Source organism: Erpetoichthys calabaricus, chromosome 6 (genome assembly GCF_900747795.2).
Source record: "Erpetoichthys calabaricus chromosome 6, fErpCal1.3, whole genome shotgun sequence".
NCBI lineage: Eukaryota > Metazoa > Chordata > Cladistia > Polypteriformes > Polypteridae > Erpetoichthys > Erpetoichthys calabaricus.
In genome coordinates, this window is record NC_041399.2 from 156,687,140 (window position 1) to 156,713,066 (window position 25,927).

General features: G+C 39.0%; 1 protein-coding gene across 2 annotated transcripts in view; it reads left to right on the forward strand.

The window, feature by feature from the left end:
• The window catches only part of lztfl1 (leucine zipper transcription factor-like 1), an 85,485-nt gene that overhangs the window by 18,290 nt on the left and 41,268 nt on the right, over window positions 1-25,927 (forward strand). For both annotated transcript variants that reach the window (XM_028804040.2, XM_028804039.2), the window contains exons 3-5: window positions 13,873-14,067; window positions 22,783-22,843; window positions 23,745-23,816. In XM_028804040.2, coding sequence (XP_028659873.1) covers window positions 13,873-14,067; window positions 22,783-22,843; window positions 23,745-23,816 — 328 coding nt within the window. The remainder of the gene's footprint in view (window positions 1-13,872; window positions 14,068-22,782; window positions 22,844-23,744; window positions 23,817-25,927) is intronic.

Below are 25,927 nucleotides of genomic sequence, written 5' to 3' on the forward strand. Positions count from 1 at the left end.
CACTCTAGTTTTATAAAGCTGTTTAAAATAGTTTCTTATTTTAAAATACAAAGGCATTGCAAGTCTTTTTACACTTTTTTATTCCTTACAAATTAATTTATATTATACCTTGATTTTTATTGCTTTCAAAACTTTCAAGTTTTTTTTCTGATAAAGGCCAAAGAAAACCTTCATCCATTTTCTGAACCTAAGATGTTGAAGCCTATCCCATTGAATCACAGATATGTAAGCAAGAATATTATTAGTATTTCGAAAAGCATGCATTATTCGGGGTTTGTGTTTTAATTAAACACTTCTATTACTTTTTTATCTATTTACCATGTCTGCTGTCATACTTCCTCCATATATAGTATATTTTAATTTGCTTTATGCCGAATGAAAATTGTTAACTGTTTTTTTCATAAGTGTGCAAACATATCTAAAATGTATGATACATACTAATGTCAGTATGAGCAAAAATGAAAAAATCTAAGAAAAGCAAAAATATTTCATTATTATATGGGAGGTGCAAAAAGCATGAATATCACAAATTAAAGTTTATCCTGTAGTATGAAACAGAAAGTTAAGTCATTTTTAATTTAATACAAATCAAGAAACTTCAGACAACAATTATGTCTCTGCCACATTTGACATTAGTAAATAATTTAGTAACTGTAAGAACCTACTAAATACTTATTTATTCAATGAAATCAAGGGTTAACTGTTTTGTTATCATCCATTCATCCATTTTCTAAAACCACTTATCCTTAGCTGGGTTGCAGGGAAGCTAGAGCTTACTCTAGCAATCACAAGGCAGAAAGGCAATCCCTGGACAGAGCAGAGCGCCAGTTCTACTGTATTGTTATCTGTTTGTTTTTTTTCTTGCTAATTAGAATTTATAAAATAGTTGTGTACAAAAGAGATTTGTATGGAAAGATTTGTCAAATGTCACATGCAATTAAAATGTGGAATATGTGCGGCTCTTATGTAAGTAATTACATGTTACAACACTGTAGTACAGTAGATAGTCATGCTGCATTGCAGATCCAGGGACCTGAATTTGAATGTATACATTTATAAACTCACTAGTGTCTATTTGTATAGACAGGGGTGCACATAACATATTTGGTCTTGTTCTCAGGGGAGAACCTGGGGTTGTTGCTTAGTCCTCACTTTTTTTAAATACATTTTTTCCATGACCCACCTCACAGGATGAACACAATAGAGGGATAGATGGATAACCTGACATCACATGTACTTTAATTTCAACTGAGAATGAATAAAACCAGTACAACAAAATATCTGTTCTTTAAAGCCCCGTAGTATGTAGCTTTCTAATGAAATGACTGCTTTTCAAACACTGAAATGAAATGACAGCTTTTTAAGCACTGACAACAGTTACTGCTATTTAAAAGCACTGAAAGTTATCTTAGGTCATCATCATTACTCCCCTCCTGACTGTCTTTCTCTATTTCAAAAACAGTAGAAGACACAGATGTGCTAGGCCTGTTCCTTTCTCCCTGGTTCAGCCTGCGATTAGCTGTTTGCATCCACAAGTCAACAGCTGGCTTTGGGTTAAAGGTCTCTGTTGTGAACTTAGACAACAGGATGTGCATTAGAGATGAGATAGGTGAGGGTCTGACAGGCAGGATCTGTACTTGTTTTTTATTATATTCAGATATGAAAATCCCCGCTCACATGCAGCACTGCTCAAAGGCAGTGTAAGGGACAACAGAAGGACTTTCTGAATGTTGGAGCAACTGCCTGGATTGCTTGTCTTCACTACATTCACCAGGTCATGCACAGAGGAGGCTGCCAAACGTTTTCCTGCTTGCTTTAAATGCATCCACTCTCTTAAAGTGGAGACTCTGTTAACAGACATGCTGGCCTCATATGTCTCAAGGATGTTACTAAGTATTGTGTTCCCAAAACTGTGGAAGACTTTCATTTCAAGAGGCCAAGTTGTAGAATCAAAAATCAAAAAGTGATCACATGATTTGAGGGATTCATATCTGCTTTCAAACTCATTAATTAGAGCTCTCAACACATCAGTCTTGTCCCTGTCAGCATCAGCATGTGCCACAGTCTCCTTCCTGTACTTACCCTCACTGTCCATCAGTAGTGTCAGCTGTCCAATAGCAACCATAAGTTCATCTTTGCATTCACCAATAGTCAGATTCTCTTGCTGGAACCTGAGGGAAGTGAACTGTAAAATGCTCCCAATATCAAGCATGTTGGCTAGAAAACAACAAAAATGCTCTGTGCAGATATGCTTTAGGCTACTGTCATCACTTGTTGTCACTTGAATCTGAATGGCTGGTAACATTCTCCATATTTTCAACAGAGTCTCCTGTCTCCATACAGACCATCTGATATTGTTAAACTTTCCAAATTTGACAAAAGCAATGCCTTTCTCCTCACAGATCTGCTTTAGTTGTGCAATTCGTTTTGCACCCCCTTTCTGTAAGTAAAAGCTTAGCAGCTTCAACGTGGATTGATTAAATGACTCACAGTATGGGACTGTGCAATCAGCTGACTTGGTGCAGTTCTCCAGGGTGTGGGCGGTGCACAGGATATGTACAAGGGAATCCCCAATGTCCACCATCTGACGTAATTTTGGAACGACCCCATTGTAAATTCCAATGTTGACAGCGGCTCCGTCAGTGCATACTGAGACCAGCTTCATCTTCCACTCTGCTAAACCACAAGTATGAAACAGTTGAACAAGTCCGTCCACTATGTCCTGTGCTGTTCGATTGGCCCCCAGGTTAATTGTTCCAAGGAAATCTGAGCTGAAATGTCCATTGCTGGACACAGAAGCAATGTACACAATTTCCTGCTTCATTTTTGTTATATCTTCTGATCCATCGAAGAGGACACACCAAAATTCAGCTGATTTCAGTTTTTCACTCAAATCTGAAGTTATTGTCTGTGCGATGCACTGCATGATACGCCCCCTGCCTTCTCAAGAATGATAATTGGTCCCGATGTTAATTCCAAGCCTCTTGAGAAGCAGAATATCCTCCTTATATGAACACATAGGACGTGCATGTTTCGCTTTGTGAAAGGCCAACAAAAAAACATTACTCAGTGCTTGATGCTGTTCTTCAGTCAGCTTTTCTTGTTATCTGTCGATTGGATCACTGGGCCTCTGGTCCTGGCTGTGCATGTTATCAACCACTTGCACTACTTTCTGGTGCTCTCTACTATTCGCATGCTTATCAAAAGCTGGATGATTGAAGTTTTTAGTACCTGTATAAAAGGCGCTGTTTTTATCTGCCACTGTGGGATTTTCACGGCATAGTTTGCACCACATTTCAGTGTGGGCGTCATTCGTTTGAAGCCAGCTGACCTCCTGCAGCCATTTGTCCTCCGAGAACGCATGCTTCTTTTGCAGTTCAGGTTCAGACTGGTGTTTCTTTGGAGGTGGAGGAACACCAAAGTAATTGCTTAATGTGAATTGCCCCTTGGGATTAATAAAGTATCTATCTATCTATCTATCTATCTATCTATCTATCTATCTATCTATCTATCTATCTATCTATCTATCTAATGGAGCTTGCTTCTTGGACATTTTGATGAATAAAGAAAGTTATAAAAGCAGTGGCTCATACTGCAGTCCAATGTTTAGCACATATCTTTCCTAAAATCTTAGGTATGCAAACGCATGTTACAACATTAGATCTGGTGCACATTGTTTATTTTGATAGCGCATGTGCACCTGCGCACCACTTATGTGCACCCCTTTGTATAGAGATACATAACTGGCACTATGTTCTGTTAACAGGAGATGGCGTATAGGCACAAGCGATAGTATCTGGTGCTCATGTGAAAGTAAAAGTATCTAGTTCACACAAGATTATTTTTTATTGAAAAAAAAAAAATAATAACCACTTTGTTCCTTATGGGGCTCCTTACAAAACACATAACTGTAGGTGGCATTTTTTCAAAATACTTATATTATTTTTGTCTAAGGGAAATTCCCTTCAAACCAGCTTGCTGGTAAGTAAGGGGTTCAAGTGATATACATTGTTTTTTTGAAACTACATGTAAATCGTATTGCAATCCATAAACTACAATAGGGATTGACGGATTAATTTTATTCCAGCTTGTTTTGTAGCTCTTTCTTGGTTGAATTTGACTGCAAGTAATCGAGGGAACGGATTGAAGTGCAGTGGAGGAGTTGATTAGAAGAGATATGCAGACCCACAAAATCACAATGTGAATTTTTAGTGTTCGTTTGCTAACGTCTTTTTTTTGTACGTTATTTTGTAGTTTGGTTTTAATTAATTAAACAACTATGAACTTGAAGTTACTGGAATACATTCTGACTCCTCTTCAATCCTGAGCTGGATTAAGTATGTTCAAAAATACAGGAATTCATTAATTAAACAACAATTTCTGACAATACATAGAATGAAACGCTACAGAAAATTTGATATGCTTGCATTTTACCAACTTACATATCTTTTGAAAAACGAATCATCAAATTATCATTAAAGTATGTGTAAAATGGAGCAAAACTAATCCATGAGAGCACATGAGTTTAAAAATGCAAGTTACAATCTGCTTTAAGTGCTGTAATGTAACAGTTCTAGTATTTATCCCTCTTCAGAAATATACTAAAATTGCTCTTTTAAAGATAAAAGTCATAAAATAAATATAATATTAAATACTAATAGATGCTGTCAGGTATCATTTTATCAAAATGCTTACATTTATCTGTATATTTAGTTTGTTTTTTATTTTAAACTAGGGGTCTTTGCCCCCTGCTCGCTTCACTCTCCAACCCCTGTGTTTGGTTTTCCGGATACACACTTTTAAGATTTTTTTTTTCTTTGAATTGTTGAATTGTTCAGAACTTCTGTAAAAACAATATTTGTAATCTTGCGAGTCCCAATATGCTGAATCTTTTTAATGAGGTCAGGATAGGTTTCTCTGTTTGGAATTTCAGCACAGACAAAACGATCTACATCATCAGCAGTTAATAATTTTTTTTTACAAAGTAAAAAAGTAAGTAGAGTTCTGCATTGGACTCCTGTTTGTAAAGTCGTGCTATTTTCCTCTCACAGTTCCAAAAGTACATGGGGTTACCAAGGTGATACCCCAGCTTTTGTCTAGGTTTTTGTACAAGTGCTAGACAGAACGTTTTTGACTCCTGGGGTAAATGTAGCTTTTTAAATAAGCAGACAGATAAATATATAATATATACATGAACAAAGTAACCAATAAATGCATGTGCGGTAAACTCCGTTTTTGAAATTCTCAAGATTCTTTATTTGTCACATGCATAGTTATACAGGACAACACGCAGTGAAATGCATCCTGATCCGCTTATCAAAAACTGTGCAAAGTTAGAAGAATATCAGTTAGATTAATAAAAAGTCATAGATTGAAAGGTAACAGTACAGTGGAACATAATAAATAAGTACAATTATGTGAATAAAGTAGAATTAAGTGTTAAGGTGCAATAGTGTAATACTTCTTGTGCAAAACCAAAGTTAGACTGGTGCATAGTTCAATGAGGCAGTTTCTTTGTTTGCGCTTCTGCAATCTTTACTTTCTTTTTTTTTTTTTTTTTTTATATTTTCTAATTTTCCTACTTTCATATCCTTTAACTTTCTCCACATGTGTATAGCGCAGTTTTTTTTTTTTTGTTTTTTTTTGAGCCTTTCTAATTTCCCTGGTTTCATAGTCTCTAACCTGCTCTGCATGTGTTTAGCACTAACGTTTGTTAACATCTTTATGAAGTTCTTTTTTCTTTTACTCATTGTCTTTTAATTCTGAGCCGGATTGGACGTGCTTTTTTTTCCAATTCCACTTGTTCCGGGCTGATAATTACTTTCCTTATTTTCTGAATTTGCACCTCGATTATTCTTTTTTGCTCTTTTTTCTGTCCAACGCATTTGAGTCTCTTTTCTCCTCGCTGCTTACTTCTTCGCTTAGATGTAGACATTTAATTTGTAACGTACCGTACTGTCCTTATATGCTTTATATGTGCTGAGAGCCCTGGATCTGTGTGTGCTCAAATCCTTCACAAGACTGAATGTTTTGCTGCCTATTGTCCTATTTAATAGATTGTAAGTAGGGTGTGTCTTTGGTCTCGCGGGTCCCCAATTTTGCCATTCCACATCTGAAATAGCGCCAATCCGATGAAAGGACCCCTCATTTCCACGTCCCCATTCATCAGGGATGACTTTACCTTAGGCAGGCAATCTACAATTTAAAGAGATTGTTATTTTCTTGTGAATTGTTACATATGCATTATTTTCACTTTTACTTTAAACACTTTTGTAAAAACAATACTTGTTTCTTTATTTCCTGCCCAGCGCGTGGTTACAGACGTATAATACTGCTCGTGTTGTGAAGGGCGTTGGGGCTGAACATACGCTAAGGTTATGCCTTTGGATCATTTGCTGTCTTTTTGCTGCTTGCTAGCTGCCTCTTCTGCCTGTCGCATGTCGTTGTTTTAAGAGCTCGCAGCACATGATGCTTGCTTGCCAAAAGCAACCAACAACTGCTAGCTTAGAGGTCTGTTGACTTGTTTTAAATGATGGCTCACTGCCTGGTCTCGCGTGACATTGTAAAAGCAATATCCGGGCGATGTTGAATTCTTTCTTGCAGGATGTATAACTCTGCTTGCGTTCAGTTGGGGTAGCTGCTGTCGTGCTGCTTTTCGATCCTTTTAACACTAGAATTACCAGAGCCTATGAAAAAACTCGTAGATCCGGCCCACCTTAAATCGCTTCTTAAAACCGTTCTCACCTCTCCGTCAGCGTCTTTTGTCATCTAAATGTACTGATAAAGACAAGCTGCCAGCAGCCGGCTATTCCATCCCCCCAACGACTTAGAACGTAAAAGAGCTTTTCCCAGCTCATGCCTTGATTGATTATCTGGGAGTGAAGTGGAGTTTTAGAGTAGAAATAATAGGTTGTTATTTGGAACACACGCATTTCATATGTGTTGCATTTCTACAGTAATCTGTGTAAACACATTGTTAAAACAGAAACGTTTTATATATTCTAGTAGCAAATGACAAAATGTAGGCATAAACTATATAATGTATGAAGCCCATCCATCCATCCATCCATTTTCTAACCCGCTGAATCCGAACACAGGGTCACGGGGGTCTGCTGGAGCCAATCCCAGCCAACACAGGGCACAAGGCAGGGAACCAATCCTGGGCAGGGTGCCAACCCACCGCAGGACACACACAAACACACCCACACACCAAGCACACACTAGGGCCAATTTAGAATCGCCAATCCACCTAACCTGCATGTCTTTGGAATGTGGGAGGAAACCGGAGCGCCCGGAGGAAACCCACGCAGACACGGGGAGAACATGCAAACTCCACGCAGGGAGGACCCGGGAATCGAACCCAGGTCCCCAGATCTCTCAACTGCGAGGCAGCAGCGCTACCCACTGCGCCACCGTGCCGCCCTAATGTATGAAGCCTGAAGTCCAAATATCAAAGAAACACGTTCACAAAAGGTACCAAAAAAAAGCCACCGCCAAAAAAATGCCGCCTTAGTGTGCGACATTGACACACATTAGCTATCACTGCTTCCGTGGCGCAACAGTATCAGTCGCTGACTGGGAATCAGAAGGTCATGAGTTCGATCCTGCACAACTCCCTTTTGAGAAGTGTTCTTATTTTCACTATTTTAGAATAAAAAGATACATTTGATTTCAGTCTGTAACAGCTGGTGTAATTTATGATATTTGTAAAGGTTAGCTTTATTTTTTTTTTAATTCACTTTTCATTGTCTCAGTCGCGTTCAGGATCCTTCCCTACCGCCCCCAGCTGACACTGCTGTTTTCACATAAAGACGCGCTATAGTTCTGCAGTGTATCACGATACATATGACCGCGTGTTTTTTTCCCCCAATATTGCCAGTCCCCACGTGTTGCTGTATGTTGTTTCTTTTGTACTCCAGGACATGCAGAGGAAAGCATAGTAAAGAAAAGTAACTTCAGCGCTATATGCAATCATCAGACACTCCCCATCTGACACTGCTGTTTTCACATAAAGACATGCTAAAGCTCTGCAGTGTACTTGTGACTGCATTGTCGTACCAATGCTTGCGAACTGAAGTGTCTGCATGCACTTTTCGTGGCATTATATGTGTATTTTTTGAGCATGCCCATGTAGCTCAAACACAGGAACATATGTTGATGTAAAAGTAAAACAAAACAAGTGCACTTTTATTCAAGACTATAACTGAAGAAAAAAGAAAGCAAGTTACAGTAGGCGGTTGATATGACAGCTTGTGTGGTGGAATGCTAAGAACTGCTGATTTCCATTCTGTGCTATATAACTGTTAACATTTGAATCTAATGATTGCATATAGTGCTGTCTTATTCAGTGTGCGCAAGAACATGCAGGTGGCCAGTTGCTGAGTGCTACAACGCACATTTTAAAAAAAGAAAGAGACAAATATATGTGACGTTTTGAAGAAATCATTTTATGACGCGAATAGTACCAATCACAAAACATCGTCGAAGTAATGCAATATTATTTGAAAACGAACAGCGTCAGGTTGGGTGTGAAGTTATACTGGCGCTGTTTGAGTCAGATCAGAAGCTGAATAAGCTGAAAAAGCTCCTGTTCTGACTCTTAAGTAAAAAAGCATGAATTAATCAACAGAAATAACCGCGATTGACATTTTAAAGTTAACGATTTACAGTGCATACCAATTTATAAATTCAATGTCCGTTTGAGGAAAAAAAAACACTTTCTTCAAAGCTGGGAATCGAACTCATGTCTCTGTTGCATGGTAGGGCAGCTGTACTCCAAGTCAGCAAACCGTAGCGTTAAGCCACGGAAGCTGTTGTATCATCTTTGAACCGTTTGTGAAAGTGTTTATTTGATGTTTGGACTTCAGGCTTCACAGATTCTATAGTTTATGCCTACATTTTGTAACATTTATTACTAAAATATGAAAAAGTTTCTGTTTTAGCAATGTGTTTACACAGATTACTGTAGAAACGGAACATGCATGAAATGCATGTATTCCAAATAGCGATCTATTATTTCCATTCTAAAACTCCAGCAGTTCAGTCACTCCCAGATAATCAAACAAGGCATGAGCTGGGAAAACTTAGTGAGCGTTCTGCGACGGTGGGGGCACATTTAGAAGACAAAAGAGAGGTGAGAACGGTTTTAAGGTGGGCCGGATCTACAAGTTTTTTCGTAGACTCTGGTAATTCTAGTGTTAAAGCCTGTACACCCGCTGTCCTTTTTGCTACGGCCCTGGGACAATCTCTTGGCACCAAGTCTCATGTTTACGGTCCCCGCGAGACGCACCGTGACAAGTCTCCTTGGTCTCATGGGTCTTTAAAATGTCTTTCGAGATTATCACGTATCGTAGCCTTGCATTTGCTTTCCATTCCAGGAATTTCTTTAATATAGAGAGAGATGACAACCTATTTTGAAGTATTGATAACATTTTTGTTAATTTATGTTACACTGGGCTGTAACTTATTCATTGTCACTCATGGTGACACGTCTCTGGTCTTGGATGACTTCAGTGTGATCACTAGCACTGACATGGCTGGCTATGAGGATTGCGTCAGTCCCATGGGTCTGGCGATGGTGGTAAAAGTAAAGGTCAGGGACTGTGGATTGCTGGATCCTGGTTCCAGCACTCTGAGCCGCATCGTTGGACTTGGTACTCCAATACTGGTGGTGCGGTGAAGGAGATTGATCACATCCTCTTGGGCAGACGCTGGATGCTCTTATAGAACTGCAGGGTCTACAAAAGTGCCCAGTTTATGAATTCTCACCATGGACTTGTTGTTGCTATTCTCAGAAGATCCAGTTTAGCTCTTGAAGGCAACCACCTATGAGGAGAATGAAGCTGGACTTGGCCAGACTTCAATATCAGATGTAGTTTGTATGAGGAACTTGCAGATTTCGGTGTGACTACGATCCTAATGTAATCAGAATCAGAATCAGCTTTATTGGCCAAGTATATGTACACATACAAGGAATTGGACTCCGGTTTTACCTAGTATTGTCCCTGATGCTGTGAGATTGACTTAAGTGTTCATGAGAGTGATGGCCTGAGGAAAGAAACTGTTCACATGTCTGGTAGTTTTGGCGTACAGTGCTCTGTAGCGCGTACCAGAGGGAAGAAGTTGAAAAAGGTTGTAACCAGGGTGTGATGGGTCTGCAATGATGTTTTCTGCCCGTTTCCTGACTCGAGATCTGTATAAGTCTTGAATGGAGGGCAGATCAACACCAATGATTTTTTCTGCAATCCTGACTGTCCGTTGAAGTCTGTTCCTGTCCTGTTTTGTGGCTGAGCCAAACCAGACTGTGATAGATGAACAGAGAACAGACTGGATTACTGCAGAGTAAAATTGGATGAGCAGCTCCTGAGGCAGGTTGAACTTCCTGAGCTGTCGCAGGAAGTACAACCCCTGCTGGGCCTTTTTAACAATTGTGTTTATGTTTAGTTCCCACTTTAGGTCCTGGGAAATTGTGGATCCCAGAAACCTAAAGTTTTCCACAGCAGACACAATGCTGTTGAGTAGTGTGAGAGGGGGCAGCACTAGGGGGCTCCTCCTGAAGTCCACTGTCATCTCCACAGTTTTAAGCTTGTTCAGCTCCAGGTTGTTTTGACCGCACCAGAGGGCCAGCTGTTCGACCTCTCGTCTGTATACAGACTCGTCACTGTCCTTGATGAGGCCAATGAATGTCATATCATCTGCGAACTTCAGGATTTTAACAGACGGGTCTCTTGAGGTGCAGTCATTTGTGTAGAGGGAGAAGAGCAGAGGAGAGAGGACACATCCCTGGGGGGCGCCAGTGCTGACTGTTCGTGTGCTGGATGTGATTTTTCCCAGTCTCACTTGCTGCTTCCTATCTGTCAGGAAGTTTGTGATCCACTGGGAGATGGGAGCTGGTACAGTGAGCCAAGTGAGTTTGGTGTGGAGGACTTCTGGAATGATAGTGTTGAACGCCGAGCTGAAGTCCACAAACAGGATCCTAGCATATGTCCCTGGAGAGTCGAGATGTTGCAGGATGTAGTGCAGTCCCATGTTGATTGCATCATCCACTGACCTGTTTGCTCGGTAAGCAAATTGTAGGGGGTCAAGCAGGGGGTCTGTAATGTCCTTCAGGTAGGTCAACACCAGTCTTTCAAAGGATTTCATGACCACAGACGTCAGGGCGACTGGCTTGTAGTCATTTAACCCTGCAATGGAGGTTTTCTTTGGAACCAGGATAATTGTGGAACGCTTAAGGCAGGAGGGAACTTCACATAGCTCCAGGGATCTGTTGAAGATCTGTGTAAATATGGGGGCCAGCTGATCAGCACAGACTTTAAGACAGGAGGGTAACACACCATCTGGACCTGGTGCCTTCCTGATCTTCTGTCTCCTGAAGAGCTGACTCACGTCCCCTTCACAGATCCTGAGTGCAGGTATGGTGTCAGTGGGGAGGGGCAGGGGCTTGGTAGTGAGTGCTGGGAGTGTATTTTGATTGGCGTGGGTGAGAGGTGTGAAAGAGGGATTATCAAACCTGCAGTAGAACAAATTCAGCTCGTTGGCCAGTTGATGGTTCTCTTCAGTATGGGGGGATGGTTTCCTGTAGTTGGTGATGTCTTTCAAACCTCTCCACACTGATGCAGGGTTGTTGGCTGTAAACCTATTTTCCAGCTTTTCAGTGTAGCACCTCTTTGCTACTCTGATCTCCTTTGTCAGTGTGTTTCTGGCTTGATTATACAGGATTCTGTCCCCACTTCTGTAGGCCTTCTCCTTAGCCTTACGAAGCTGCCTGAGTTTTGTAGTAAACCAGGGTTTGTTGTTGTTGTATGTGCGAAAAGTTTTCATGGGCACACACATATCCTCACAAAAACTGACGTAGGATATCACAGTGTCAGTAAGCTCATCCAGGTCTGTCGCTGCAGACTCAAAAACACTCCAATCAGTACAGTCAAAGCAGGCTTGTAGTTCCAGCTTTGCCTCGTTGGTCCATCTCTTCACCGTTTTCACCACAGGCTTTGCAGATCTTAAGTTCTGCCTGTAAGTCGGGAGAAGATGAACCAAACAGTGGTCAGAGAGTCCCAGGGCAGCACGAGGGACAGAGCGATAAGCATCCTTTAATGTAGTGTAGCAGTGGTCCAGTGTGTTTTTGTCCCTGGTAGAACACTTAATATGCTGACTGAATTTTGGCAGTTCTTGCCTGAGGTTTGCTCTGTTAAAATCACCAAGAACAATGAGCAGGGAGTCCGGGTGTTTGTGCTCCATGTTAGTTATCTGGTCAGCCAGGTGTTGTAATGCTTCACTAACACAGGCCTGAGGTGGGATGTAAACACCAACCAGAATAAACGAGGAAAACTCCCGCGGTGAATAGAACGGTTTACAGTCAATGAAAAAAAACTCTAAGTGAGGGCTGCATGTTTTGATTAGTACTGTGACATCTGTACACCAACCTTCATTTATGTAGAAATTGATTCCGCCTCCTTTCGTTTTCCCCGAGAGCTCCATGACGCGGTCCGCACGGAGAAGTTGGAAGCTCGGCAGGTATAATGCGCTATCGGAGATGTGCTCACCAAGCCAGGTTTCAGTGAAGCACAGGACGGCAGATCTGGAAAAGTCCGTGTTTGTTCTGTTTAACAGAAGCAGTTCGTCCATCTTGTTGGCCAAAGAGCGAACGTTCGCCAGGTGAATTGAAGGGAGCGCAGTTCGAAATCCCCGGTGGCGCAGTTTAACAAGCGCTCCGGCTCGCTTCCCTCGTCGGCGTCTCCTTCTAATTCCGTAAAGGGCGGCTGCTCCTCCGACTAAAAGTTCTGTAAAGTATTCTGTTTGAGTGAAAGACGGTGAAAAAATTTCACCAGCGAATTGACCGATGTGTAAGAGTTCCTGTCTGCTGTATGTGATCAGAGGGGGGCAGCTTATCACTGCACAAACAAACAAAAACAGAGAAAGCACCAAGGAACGAGGCACCGAGGCTGCCATCTGCGGTGCCATGATGAATACCTTCCGTTGCAAGACCCTGAAAATTGCTGAGGGTTGTGTTGGTGTTGCTGGTATTCCCAGAAGTAGGTGTTTCATCTCGCTGGGCACCCTGGATATTATCGAGAGGAATCGCAGTGCATGGCTTAATGGCAACTCCGGTTTGTACTGGGAACTGAGAAGAACGGCTGCTGGGGCTTCTGAAACTTTCTGGTATACCCCCCAAGTTGCTGAATGTCATGGCCGGCCTGTACACTGTTACTGTGAGGGCTGTGGAGAGTGGAGGCAGAACCTCTGTGTTTTTCCCATTTGATTCTGGGGTTTGTCAGGAGTGTTTTCTTGCTCCTACCCTGTTCAGTGCTTGAATGGACTGATTGTCTAGAGGCTGTGGGGCATCTGTTGATGAAGAAAGATTCACTGATCTTGACTTTGCTGACGAAGCTGTGATCTCCTTAGAGTAAATGGAGGCTCTGATCGGGCCTCTCGAGAGAGTTCTTCAGGAGTCTGAATTTCTGGTCTTTAGAGTGTTCTGGATAAAAACCAAGATCCAGGCCTTTAATGACCTCTTGGGCATAGCCATCAGCAGTGTGTCTGTTTGCATAGAGAGTGTTGACTATGTCGAGAGGTTTACTTACCTTAGCAGTGACATTCATGTCTCTGGTGACTCTTCCTATGAAGTTAGTAAACGGATTGGGAGAGCAAGGGGGTCATGAGGTTGCTGGAAAGGGGTGTGTAGCACTCCCAATATCTTTGCAAAATGACGAAGGTCCAAGTCTTTAGAATCCTGGTGCTTCCTGTTTTGTTATATGGTTGCAAGACATGGACGCTATCCAGCGACCTGAGACAAAGACTGAACTCCTGTACCGGTGCATGCTCACCAACTTGATCTGACCTGACTCATATTTTGCTTTTTCTTTTATATTTTAGACTGGTAGAAGACACCTTTACAGTTGATGAAGTTTCTGAGATGTTTGATGGCCTACAAGTTGTTGTCCATGGAGAGGTTGAGTCTGAACTCATCAACACAGCTCATACTAATGTACTACTTCTGCGCCAACTCTTTTCTCAGGCTGAGAAATTTTATTTAAAATTGCAGTCCGACATCTCTGAACTGGAAAACAGGTATGGTAATTATAATGTATATGTAGAAAACAACAAAAACTGGGGAAAAAAATGGGTAATATGAAAAAAGTAACAGTATCTGAGTATAATTTGAGTTACCTAGTGCCATAAACAATTTTCATCTGATACTTCCACCCATATTCATATTTTTCTACACTAATACAATTAATTAATCTAAACATAACCAAAGAATTGTTGTAATCTTCTCAATAGCAGTATTGCATAATCAAAAAATAAAGTAGAGCTTGGGATATGCACAGGCATTTTTGCAAAGAGGCAATATAAGAAAATGTGTAATAGTAAAAAAGTTGAATTTTATCTGGTGAAAATAATGTTGGAGTAAAGGTAGAAAAAACTTTTGGTAGGAATAAACCTGACTAAAATATTTAGATGCTATTCAGGCTTATCTTTAAATTACATTTTAATGTTGTGACCGATCGATCCTCATGGACCCATACAGACAACAGTATGCAATTTTTAATATGCTGCAGTTTGAGATTGTTAATGATAGTTAATTATGGCTTAGATCAGGGGTCTCCAAACTTTTTGCCACAAGGGCCACATTGGGTACTTCAGCACTTTTCAGTGGGCCGTAGTAAAAAAAAAAGAAAAAAAAAAGATAAATAATTTTAGATATGAGTTTTATTGAAGTCAGAAAATTATATAAACTAATTACAGAGTATGTGAGATTAAATTATCATGTATTAATGACGACGAACACTGCCAGCAAATTCTCATATTTTCAACACAAATTATAATAAAACTATTAATGTGAATGATGGAACTGTTTTTGTGTTTTTAAAATCTTATTAAACTGAGGTTCAAACACTAATTACAAGTAATGACCTCAAATGTTCATCAGATAAATTTGCCCTGTATTTTGACTTGATATATTTCATTTGGGGAAAAATTTGTTCGCAAAAAGATACGTTGTACCAAAAATGGAGATAAATTTACAAGCAAATTTCTTCAAATTTGGAAACTGCTCAGAGTTCAAAAATTTATAAAAATCAATCAAGTTTTCTTCCTTGTATTTATCTTTAATATGTTCATTTGCCTGAAGTTCAGTAATTTCCATTTGAATTTGACTTGGGACATCAGCAACATCACAGTCAAACAGATTTTGAAACAATCTAATTTCCCTAGCATTGGCATCCAAGTCAGCAAATCGCTTCTGAAAATGTTGTTTAAGGTCTGAAATAACTAAATTTGCGAACAAGAAAGGAAATTCCGCTTCACCTTTTTTATGCAGTTCTACACAGTATGGCATATGAGGAAAGTTACAATCTTTCATCTGGCCTTCCAGAAGTATCAACTTTGCTCTGAATGCCTTGATATGAGTTAATACATCACAAATTAAGTTATTTTCACCCTGCAACGTTAAATTCAAATTGTTCATGTGGTTCACCAGATCTGAAAAAAATGCCAATTTCCAAAGCCCGTCGGTATCTTATAAAAGTGGTTCATAATGGTTTTTCTCGGTAAGAAATATATCAATTTCATTCCTGAGATGAAAGTAGTGTGAAAGAACCTTTCCACAGCTAAGCCATCAAACTGCAGTATAATATGTCAAGTCAAATTGGTGATGATTAAGTGCATGAGAGCGAATTAAATTTACCATAGAAATAACAGGTTTCAAGACACAGCTCATATCAACGTATTTTCTACAAAGTGATTGTTGGTGGATAATACAGTGAAGAAACATTGGTTTTGATATTCATGCATCCTCACAAGCTTTTATGATTTGTCCAACCAAACCCATCTTTATACCAGACATGTTTTTCCTCCATCAACTGTCACACACTGCAGACAATTCCAGTCCAAATTATATTCTGTTAGTGTTTTTTGAATTTCTTTGAAGATATCCTCTCCTGTTGTAGTGCAATGCATGCTGTGAAGTGATGCTAATTCCTGTTTGACATTAAGTTCATTGTTGACGGCACGAAAAAATACTATGAGTTGCGAGGTATTACAAACATCAGTTAATTTAGCGGGAGAGAATACCAACTAAAACATTGTGCTTTGCCTACAACTTGCTGGATAATGCTATTTCCCATATTTTCGACCCGACGAGCAATAGTGTTTGGCACAAGACATCATTTTAAAATGTTTTCTGAGCATAACTCAGCCACTGCTTCCATCATACATTCTTTGATGATATTGCCATCGATGGATGGTTTTCCTCTTTTAGCCAAAACATAAGCAACCTTGTAGCTTACCAATCATTTTCTGAGTTTGCTTTCGTAAATAAGTCTTGCTGAGAACACAGACAACGACATAATGATTCAAATTTAAATGAACGCTCCTTTTCTTTAAATTGCGAAAACTTTGATGCATGTTTTGTTTCATAGTGGAGGTGTATATTGTATTCTTTCAACACTGCAACAGTTGTCTTTACAAATGAGACATACAGCTTTGTCCTTTGACTTCGATTGTATGAAGAAGTATTTTATGCCCCATTCTTCATTAAATACATGACATTCATGATCAGCTTTTCTTTTCTTTTTCCCATCCTTGTTAAAATTATAAAAGAGAATAAATTTATAAATAATTTTGAAATTTTGAAATCACAAGAACTCTGTGCAAGCAAATATATGAATAAGTGAATACGCACCTTTAAATATAAATTTATGCAATTACAAATTGAGTATTACACTGCACCAGTGCAAGTATTCTTATGGACAATTAACCGTAATGACTAGTAATGAACTTCCAGGTTCACTTTAAAGATTAGTTACAGGGCCAGAGCTACCTACAACGCTGTAAATTGACACTGTCAATCAAGGCCGAACAAGTACAAAGAAATACCGCAAAGTATACAATTACGATTCAGTATTAAATAAAGTTGTGAATAATCTTAATATTAACGTAATATGGAATATCAATATATTTCGAACACAATTTTAAATAATGCAGTTGAAATCTATCAACACCCCATGTTTTTTTTTGCGGATTCTCATGGGAATATTAGTCCAATTAGCGCATTTCTGCACAATTCTTCAGCGGGCCCGATAAAATCATATTGCGGGCTGGATGTGGCCTATTGCAGTACTTACATATCTTTAAATGTTTTAAACCACACCTTTCAAGAATAAAGATGGTAGCTTTGTAGTAGTCAAATGATCAAATATTTATTATTTACAAGGATATATATATATTTTTTTAAATGACTAATAACTATCTTTGTTTGTAATTGGCAAAATATATGTTTAAGACATTAAGCATAAAAAAATATAGGGAAAAAGTTTTTTTTTTTTTTTTTTTTTTTTTATATGCTTTTCCTACATTTTAAACTGGAGCAAACAAAATCGAGGGACACCAAGACTAAAGAATTGCATAAATGTTTTATTATTTGTTTTATGTTACTTATTCAGAAAAACTTAAAAGAAGTAAAAACATGTAATAATGCTCTTCTTATGTCACTTATAATATTTAAAGGAATCTTAGTTAATATTAACACGTGAGGTAAGGTAGCTAATGAATTACTATTTACAGGCCTTGGGCATTTATAAAAGGAAACTAACTATACTTGTGGCATCTTCCCCTTCTGTATTAGACTCAAGGAGTGTTTAATCAGCACATTATTCTTCTCTGTTGATTTTATTGTGATTGCCTTGACTAGTGTTGTGTAGATTTGGTCATTGTTCTTTCTGGTGATTAACTGTTTCTTCTACTTCAGGTTCCTTCACCCATTCTTCTGCATATCTTGCAACCCCAGCCCCCCGATCCTCTATTTTTAAAAAGCAGCTTAGCAAGTTTTCATCCTGTTCCACTCTGTGTATTCCAAAAAGCAGTCCATTTGTGATAATTTAAACATTTCACCCTTTGAAGCATTTGTCAGTACACTGTAAATTCAGGTTTAGTTTTTATTTTATTCTCATGCCTTATGTAAGATTTAAATTGTCGGGTACGTAAAAGATTTTCTGTTGGTTTATATTTGGCCATAAAAACCCCAATGGCTCTCAGTGGCACCATTCTTGTAATATAATTTGCAATCATTTTAAAATTAGTTGGGGTGAATTAATTGTGACCCATTTCTACATACTTCTTTTTAATATGTTTCGCTGTGTGTTGATATTACAGATTTTCTGGAATGATCAGTTTTTTTCGGCCTCATGTAGATTTCTAAAAAGGTTGCACTAGGACTGTAGCAAAAATCCATCCATCCATCCATTTTCCAACCCGCTGAATCCGAACACAGGATCATGGGAGTCTGCTGAAGCCAATCCCAGCCAACACAGGGCGCAAGGCATAAACCAATCCCGGGCAGGGTGCCAACACACCGCAGGACACACACAAACCCCCACACACCAAGCACACACTAGGGCCAATTTAGAATCGTCAATCCACCTAACCTGCATGTCTTTGGACTGTGGGAGGAAACCAGAAATTCCGGAGGAAACCCATGCAGACACGGGAAGAACATGCAAAGTCCATGCAGGGAGGAACCGGGAAGCGAACCCGGGTCTCCTTACTGCAAGGCAGCAGCGCCACCGTGCGGCCCTTGTAGCAAAAATTGTCTAATTAAATAAAAGATTATAACAATAGAATGTTCATTTAACATGTTGTTACCTGATTTAAGAAAATTTTGTATTTATGTACAAAATGAGCAGAACACCGTGGGATTAGTATTCAGAAACTTATTTGCACTGGATGACCATTAAAAATAGATTCACAGCTTTTCCACTGAAAGGTGATAAAAGCATAACAGAGTACTTTATTATCAGTTCTAATGAGGAAGGGATGGTTTTTAGAAGAGTTTTGAAAGTAATAACATTGTAAATTTTAGCTGCAGTGTAGATGTCAGAAGTTGAGATACTGTCAACTATAGCTGAAAAGACTGCTTACAAACAATGATAGTACAATATTTGCAACTACCAAGGCTCAACAAGAAGGTGTCAGATATCTGGTGTTGTCCATACTGTAATTCAGTTTTGTGTAATTTCATGTATTCTTTATCCCATCAGCTATAAAACATAGAGTATCACTTCATGCTCACTTAAGTAGACACACGTGTTTTTAGAAAAACGAAATTAGCCAATTTTTTTTTTTTTTTGTTCTTTATTTCGCCTTATACAATTTCTCGTATTAGGAATTTGTTAGTTTTCGCATACCCCTTGGGGTCAGAGCGCAGGGTCAGCCATTGTACAGCACCCCTGGAGCAATTGAAGGTTAAGGGCCTTGCTCAAGGGCCCAGCAGAGTAGGATCTCTTTTGGCAGTGACGGGGATTTGAACCGATAACCTTCGGGATACCAGCGCAGATCCTTAGCCTCAGAGCTACCACTCCGCCCTTTAAATTTTGGGATACTGTATACATGTAGATACAACACCTTCGAATGAAAAGTAGAGATGAGAAGAAGTAGGAATAATAGTTAATGTGAGCAAGCCCACTGATTTTCTGTATACAGTGGTGACTTTTTGCTTATTGGTTGGAATTTCACTGTTCTCTGTACAGGTGACAGTATTGCTACTAATTCTATTGCATACGTCATATAGTGTGTGAAACAGAGCATGGTGTTGGCTATGAAAGATTTAACAAGTCCATTATGATTTTTGATGGCTACCACAATTCTATTCATTTATGTTTTTATTTGTAATATAATACAGTTTTATAGGACTATGATATGGCATGCATGATACACATGTATTTTCATTGCATATTTCAGCATTGTATTAAAGCAGTAATGTTATATTTTCTGTTGCAATCACTTATCATCTTAATAAATGCCATGTTGAGGATCACCCATTAATTTAATTAGCCAGTCTGAACATCCCTCGTCTTTAAAATAAGAATTTTGCATTTTAAAATAAAAATTCAGTATACAAAAATAACAAAACATAAGCGTCCATGAAGTTCTACGCTACGCTAGTTCACGTAGTATGGCACGTGTGTTTATCTAAATATTCTTTTAGGTTATCCAGGATATCATCCTGCACTTACTAAATTATCTTCTTTGGTGCCCTTTAAGGCTTGCCTGAAGTTAACATACCTGTTTTTGTTGCCCTTTTGCTGCTTGACTTACCACAATTCTAAATGCAAAATGTATTTGGATGGGTTTTCAATTTAAGCAAATTTTGTCACTGTTTGATTCTTTATCTATGTTTCATCACCCTCATTTCATCCCACTTACGGTTGTGATCAGTTGCATGACCAGTTGTCATTTGTTTCCATCTGGATAATGGAAAAAAAAAAACCCCTTGTAACCACACCAAGCTGTTTAGACATCCATCCATTTTCCAACCCGCTGAATCCGAACACAGGGTCACGGGGGTCTGGTGGAGCCAATCCCAGCCAACACAGGGCACAAGGCAGGGAACCAATCCTGGGCAGGGTGCCAACCCACCGCAGGCTGTTTAGACAGTGATCTGAAAATAGTTCTCAAGACCATATTTACATAGTAGTGAAAAATTAACATTATATAATTGTGTATATTATTATTTATAATGAATTATTACTATTATTTCTGAATGTCTTATATTTCTTAAGTGAATTCATTTTTATGACATTTTCAAAGAATTAATTGAATGTATTTACCATTTGAATTACTATGTCCTTACTATATTACTAAGATGTTGGCCAATGTCTCTTTTGACGGTTTCTTCCTGCATGCAGGGAGATCACACCTGTGGCATAAAGTCCATGAAGTATTTTAAGATAGTGGCACCTTTTTGTGGTGCAGTGCATGTTGTGAAAAACCATCCTTTTAACCACAGACGTTACTTTGGCATGATAAAAATAACCCCTACAGTTTAGCCTATATACTCATGCAGTTTCAGTTTTAAAGCCAGCTGTGCAGATACTATTCCAAAAAATTATATCTTAAATAAAATGTATGTCGAATAGTTTCCTGAGCTATCACAATTTAGTAATAATTAGTTAATAGTCTTGGAAGAAATAAGGCCAATGCTTTAAATGGTTGGTAATTGACACAGATTCCTGAGTTTAAGAAAAGTGAGACCAATTCTGAGATAACTGTTCACCTTGTCTAGATATAGAGACATTAACTTAAATAATTTATCCTTTTCAAAGAATATTACAGTCTAGTTTTGTTTCATCTGTGCATTAGTTTTTAAACCACTTCAGGGTTGCAGGGACCAGAGCCTGTCCATGTTGCAAAATTATTCATAGTCTTCAAATAGAGGAGGTAGACATTTCTGTGGTTGTTCTGATGTAGTTTGGATAACATTAATTTCATATTTACTGGCCTTCATCAGTTTTCTAAAAGTCTAAAAGGTTTTTTTTCTGCCTTTGCTTCTCTAAAGTGAGAGCTGATTTAAAAAAAAAAAAATTCACGTATTGCAATACTTAAAAGATTGATCACGTATCAGTGTAAAGGTCTGACACCTTCTGCCAATAACCTTGCTTCATGGAGCTTTAATGTGTTTGAGAGTGTATTGAGAATTTGGTGGAGATCAGTTCACAAGTGTGGATTTGCATACTGGACAAACGCAAGCAGGGTAATTGGTGCTGCCTTGGGTGGGGGCACCAACTAAATTTTGGAATGAATCATGACCTACAGTCTTCACCTGAGCAAATGGGGAATCTGAGCTGAATCTGGTAGAAACAGATTTAACAGTGTGGATATGCATACTGGACAAACACTGCCATAAACAAACATTCACCTTTATAGATTAGGTATAAATTATAAAAAATCCTGTCTTTCATTATTTACATATTATACTTTTGGTGGATTTGTCTGATATATTATATGGTGAAATTTGATCTTATTTTAAAATAACTTTGCATGCACTTAGTGAAGAGTGCCATACATAAAGATGCTAAACTGAAACCATTGAAAAGCTTTTGGTTTTGATGGCACTGAAGCCCAGTATTTGGTTTACATTAGTTTCCTCTTTTTAATGTTTAAGCTTAGGTAACTCAAATACTGCAAGCTATAATGCTAAAAAAAAGTAACAGGAGTAATGAACATACCAGTTTTAAAATTTTTGAGTAATGTGGGAGATTGATTTTCTGTTATAGAATAGTAGTTATTCTCACTGGCATATTGTAGCAAATGTCTTACTCTGGAGTAATATCTTAAATGTACATGGCAACATTATTTCTGAGTAGATGTTGTAAGTAAAATGAAATCCTCATAAAATGAACATGGAACCTCACAGAACAGTTAGCTTTTGTCCATTTTGTGGTATCATATGTGGTCTGAATATTTTAAAAAAGCATTTCTTTTGGGACTAGTATCTACAAACATGTCTCCTCATGTATGATAGCAGCTTCAAAATCTCTTATGAGTGTGGGCTTGTGGATAGAAATGCATCAAGATTTATTAAATGCCAATTTTTTTCAGGGCAGTCAAAGCTGTCATCTAGACAGATGATCAGATCTGCTCTAGGGCTTTCAGATTTTGGATAATGTTTCTAAAAGTATTTATGCTCTTGGACCAAGTCAGAATAGTTTATGCAATCAACTATTTTAATAGTCTTCACATATTTGTTTTAAATGTAGACATTCAAAATTAAATTTATATTACTTTTATTGGCGTGAAATAATCAATTGTTTTTGATATATATGTACCTATTACTTAGATTGATTCTGAATTAGCTTCCAGTTTGTGGGTATGATGCACAATCTAATGGTTTTCCATGTGTGTTTTTTATGGCCTTATTCCCACTGATGCCAGGTTAGGGACTGTCACCTTTGCACTGGTAAAGGTGGGTTTGGATAAACATTAACTTTTAATTTGATACTTTTTAAGGGAGCTACTAGAGCAAGTTGCAGAATTTGAAAAGGCTGAGTTTACATCGTCGAGCAAAAAGGTAAGTTAAAGGGCTACATTTACCCTTAAATTATAATAGCTAAATGCTCATGCAGGTATGGTGCTTATTAATTGGTTTGTGTATCTGTTTTCTTGGATTTACACAGATGTTGTATTGTATATTCATTGCTTGCAGTTATGTTTACAGTACATTGTTACATTAGTGAAAATCCCTGAGGTATGTTCTTTATTATTATTGCAATTCCATTAATGTAGAGTAATGTACTTGGTATATACACCCATCCATCCACCCATCTGTCCATCCATCCATCCATCCATCCATCTTCCAAATTTGCTTATCCAGGCAGGATCATGGGTCAGCTGTAGCCTATTCCAGAAATTATCAGGCACAAGACAAGAACAACACCTGAACAAGGCACCAGGCCATCATAGGATGAACATATGCACACGCTTATGTGAACTAGGGCTAATATGTGTTGTTACATTTTTCTAATAGTTTTCCACATTTCAAATCAAAATCTTAAATTGTTAGTGTGTTAGAGTTTGCAATGTCATGCGCCTTGTCCACTGATGGTTTCTATCTTGCTCTTAATGCAGACATTACAGGTGTGGCTATTTGTAATGCTGTAAAGAAAATTGACTGCAGTTCTTTGTTGTGTGAGGTATTAGGCAGGAGAGAACTTGTGTCTTTAGAGATTTCTTTGTATAAAAATTCTTACATTTTTTCTGCTGTTAAAAGATTAAAATGAAAAGTTTTTATATCTACAGTATGAATAAACACTTTCACAAGAAGAAATGTCTGAAACTTTTTTTTTTGGGTGTATATTTGTTTTTAACTTTTCAAATTCTGGAATCAATGTATAATTTGCTTTCTTTAAACAGAAAATCCCACACATAAGGTCATTTTGTTTTAGATTTCTGACATTTTTTTTTTCCTTAAGGCACATCAGGAACCAAACAGACCTAAGCTTGCACCGCTAAATGAAGGTGGTGTGTCAGAACTGCTAAACAAGGTGAGACTTGCCTTTGAATTGACATTTGGTGTACATTTAGATATGTAGAAAATGATTGACTGATAGTGTTACAAGATAATGAAGATTACTGAAATGCACTTAGGAGCAGTAGAAAGTGTCATAGAAAGCCTTAATGTATACTTTAAAACCAATTACACTTATTTTGAAATTCCCTTTCATTAAATTACCAATCTTGCAATATTTGGGTCTTAAAAATTACCAAATACTATGATGCTTACCAATTAGTTGTGTTCCGTATTTGCCTTTTATTTGTGACTACAAATTAATTTTATCTGGCAGTGGATATGTACAGCATAAATAAAATGTGATAAATGTATATCCTTTTGTTATTGTGAGCTAGTCTGAGACTAATTATTTCTATCGCATTATTTCTTTATCCAGTTCTTTCACTTTCAGTAGAAAGCTTGGTTTAAAAGTAATTTATTCCTCTCTGTAGTTCTGCTCTAGTTTCAGTTTTAATAATAATTCTTTACATTTATACAGCTTTGTACTAGGGATGTAAATGTCACACATTTCTTATCTAGATGATGACTGCTATTGATAACTAATAGCTGAATCTTCATTTATAGTGTCTCAATATGTATACCCTTAATGGGAATTGGCCACCCTGTAATTCTATGGATGCATATACTGTCTATATATCAAATATTGGTCTAGGTGCTCTCTCTCTGTAAAGTTTGTAATTTTTATGTTACCTGTAAACTTGTTAGAGCATTCTGAGTCTGTATTCAGTGAATAGCACTGAAACTGAAATTTGAGATATTGTCTAAACTGACAGGCTAGACATGCACACATATAGAGACAGCATTCTGAAAAATATTGAATCATATTCATTCATCCATCCATCCATCCTCTTCCGCTTATCCGAGGTCGGGTCGCGGGGGCAGCAGCTTGAGCAGAGATGTCCAGACTTCCCTCTCCTCGGCCACTTCTTCTAGCTCTTCCGGGGGAATCCCAAGGCATTCCCAGGCCAGCCGGGAGACATAGTCCCTCCAGCGTGTCCTGGGTCTTCCCCGGGGCCCCAGGGAGGCATCCAGGAGGCATCCTGATCAGATGCCCGAGCCACTTCATCTGACTCCTCTCGATGCGGAGGAGCAGCGGCTCTACTCTGAGCCCATCCCGGATGAATGAGCTTCTCACCCTATATTTAAGGGAGAGCCCAGACACCCTGCGGAGAAAACTCATTTCAGCCGCTTGTATTCGCGATCTCGTTCTTTCGGTCACTACCCATAGCTCATGACCATAGGTGAGGGTAGGAACATAGATCGACTGGTAAATTGAGAGCTTTGCCTTATGGCTCAGCTCCTTTTTCACCACGACAGACCGATGCAGAGCCTGCATCACTGCGGACGCCGCACCGATCCGCCTGTCGATCTCATGCTCCATTCTTCCCTCACTCGTGAACAAGACCCCGAGATACTTGAACTCCTCTACTTGGGGCAGGATCTCGCTCCCAACCCTGAGAGGGCACTCCACCCTTTTCCGGCTGAGGACCATGGTCTCGGATTTGGAGGTGCTGATTCCCATCCCAGCTGCTTCACACTCGGCTGCGAACCGATCCAGAGAGAGCTGAAGATCACGGCCTGATGAAGCAAACAGGACAACATCATCTGCAAAAAGCAGTGACCCAATCCTGAGTCCACCAAACCGGACCCCCTCAACACCCTGGCTGCGCCTAGAAATTCTGTCCATAAAAGTTATGAACAGAATCGGTGACAAAGGGCAGCCCAGGCGGAGTCCAACTCTCACTGGAAACGGGTTTGACTTACTGCCGGCAATGCGGACCAAGCTCTGACACCGATCGTACAGGGACCGAACAGCTCTTATCAGGGGGTCCGGTACCCCATACTCTCGGAGCACCCCCCACAGGATTCCCCGAGGGACATGGTCGAATGCCTTTTCCAAGTCCACAAAACACATGTAGACTAGTTGGGCAAACTCCCATGCACCCTCCAGGACCCTGCTAAGGGTGTAGAGCTGGTCCACTGTTCCGTGACCAGGACGAAAACCACACAGTTCCTCTTGAATCCAAGGTTCGACTATCTGACGGACCGTCCTCTCCAGAACCCCCGAATAGACTTTTCCAGGGA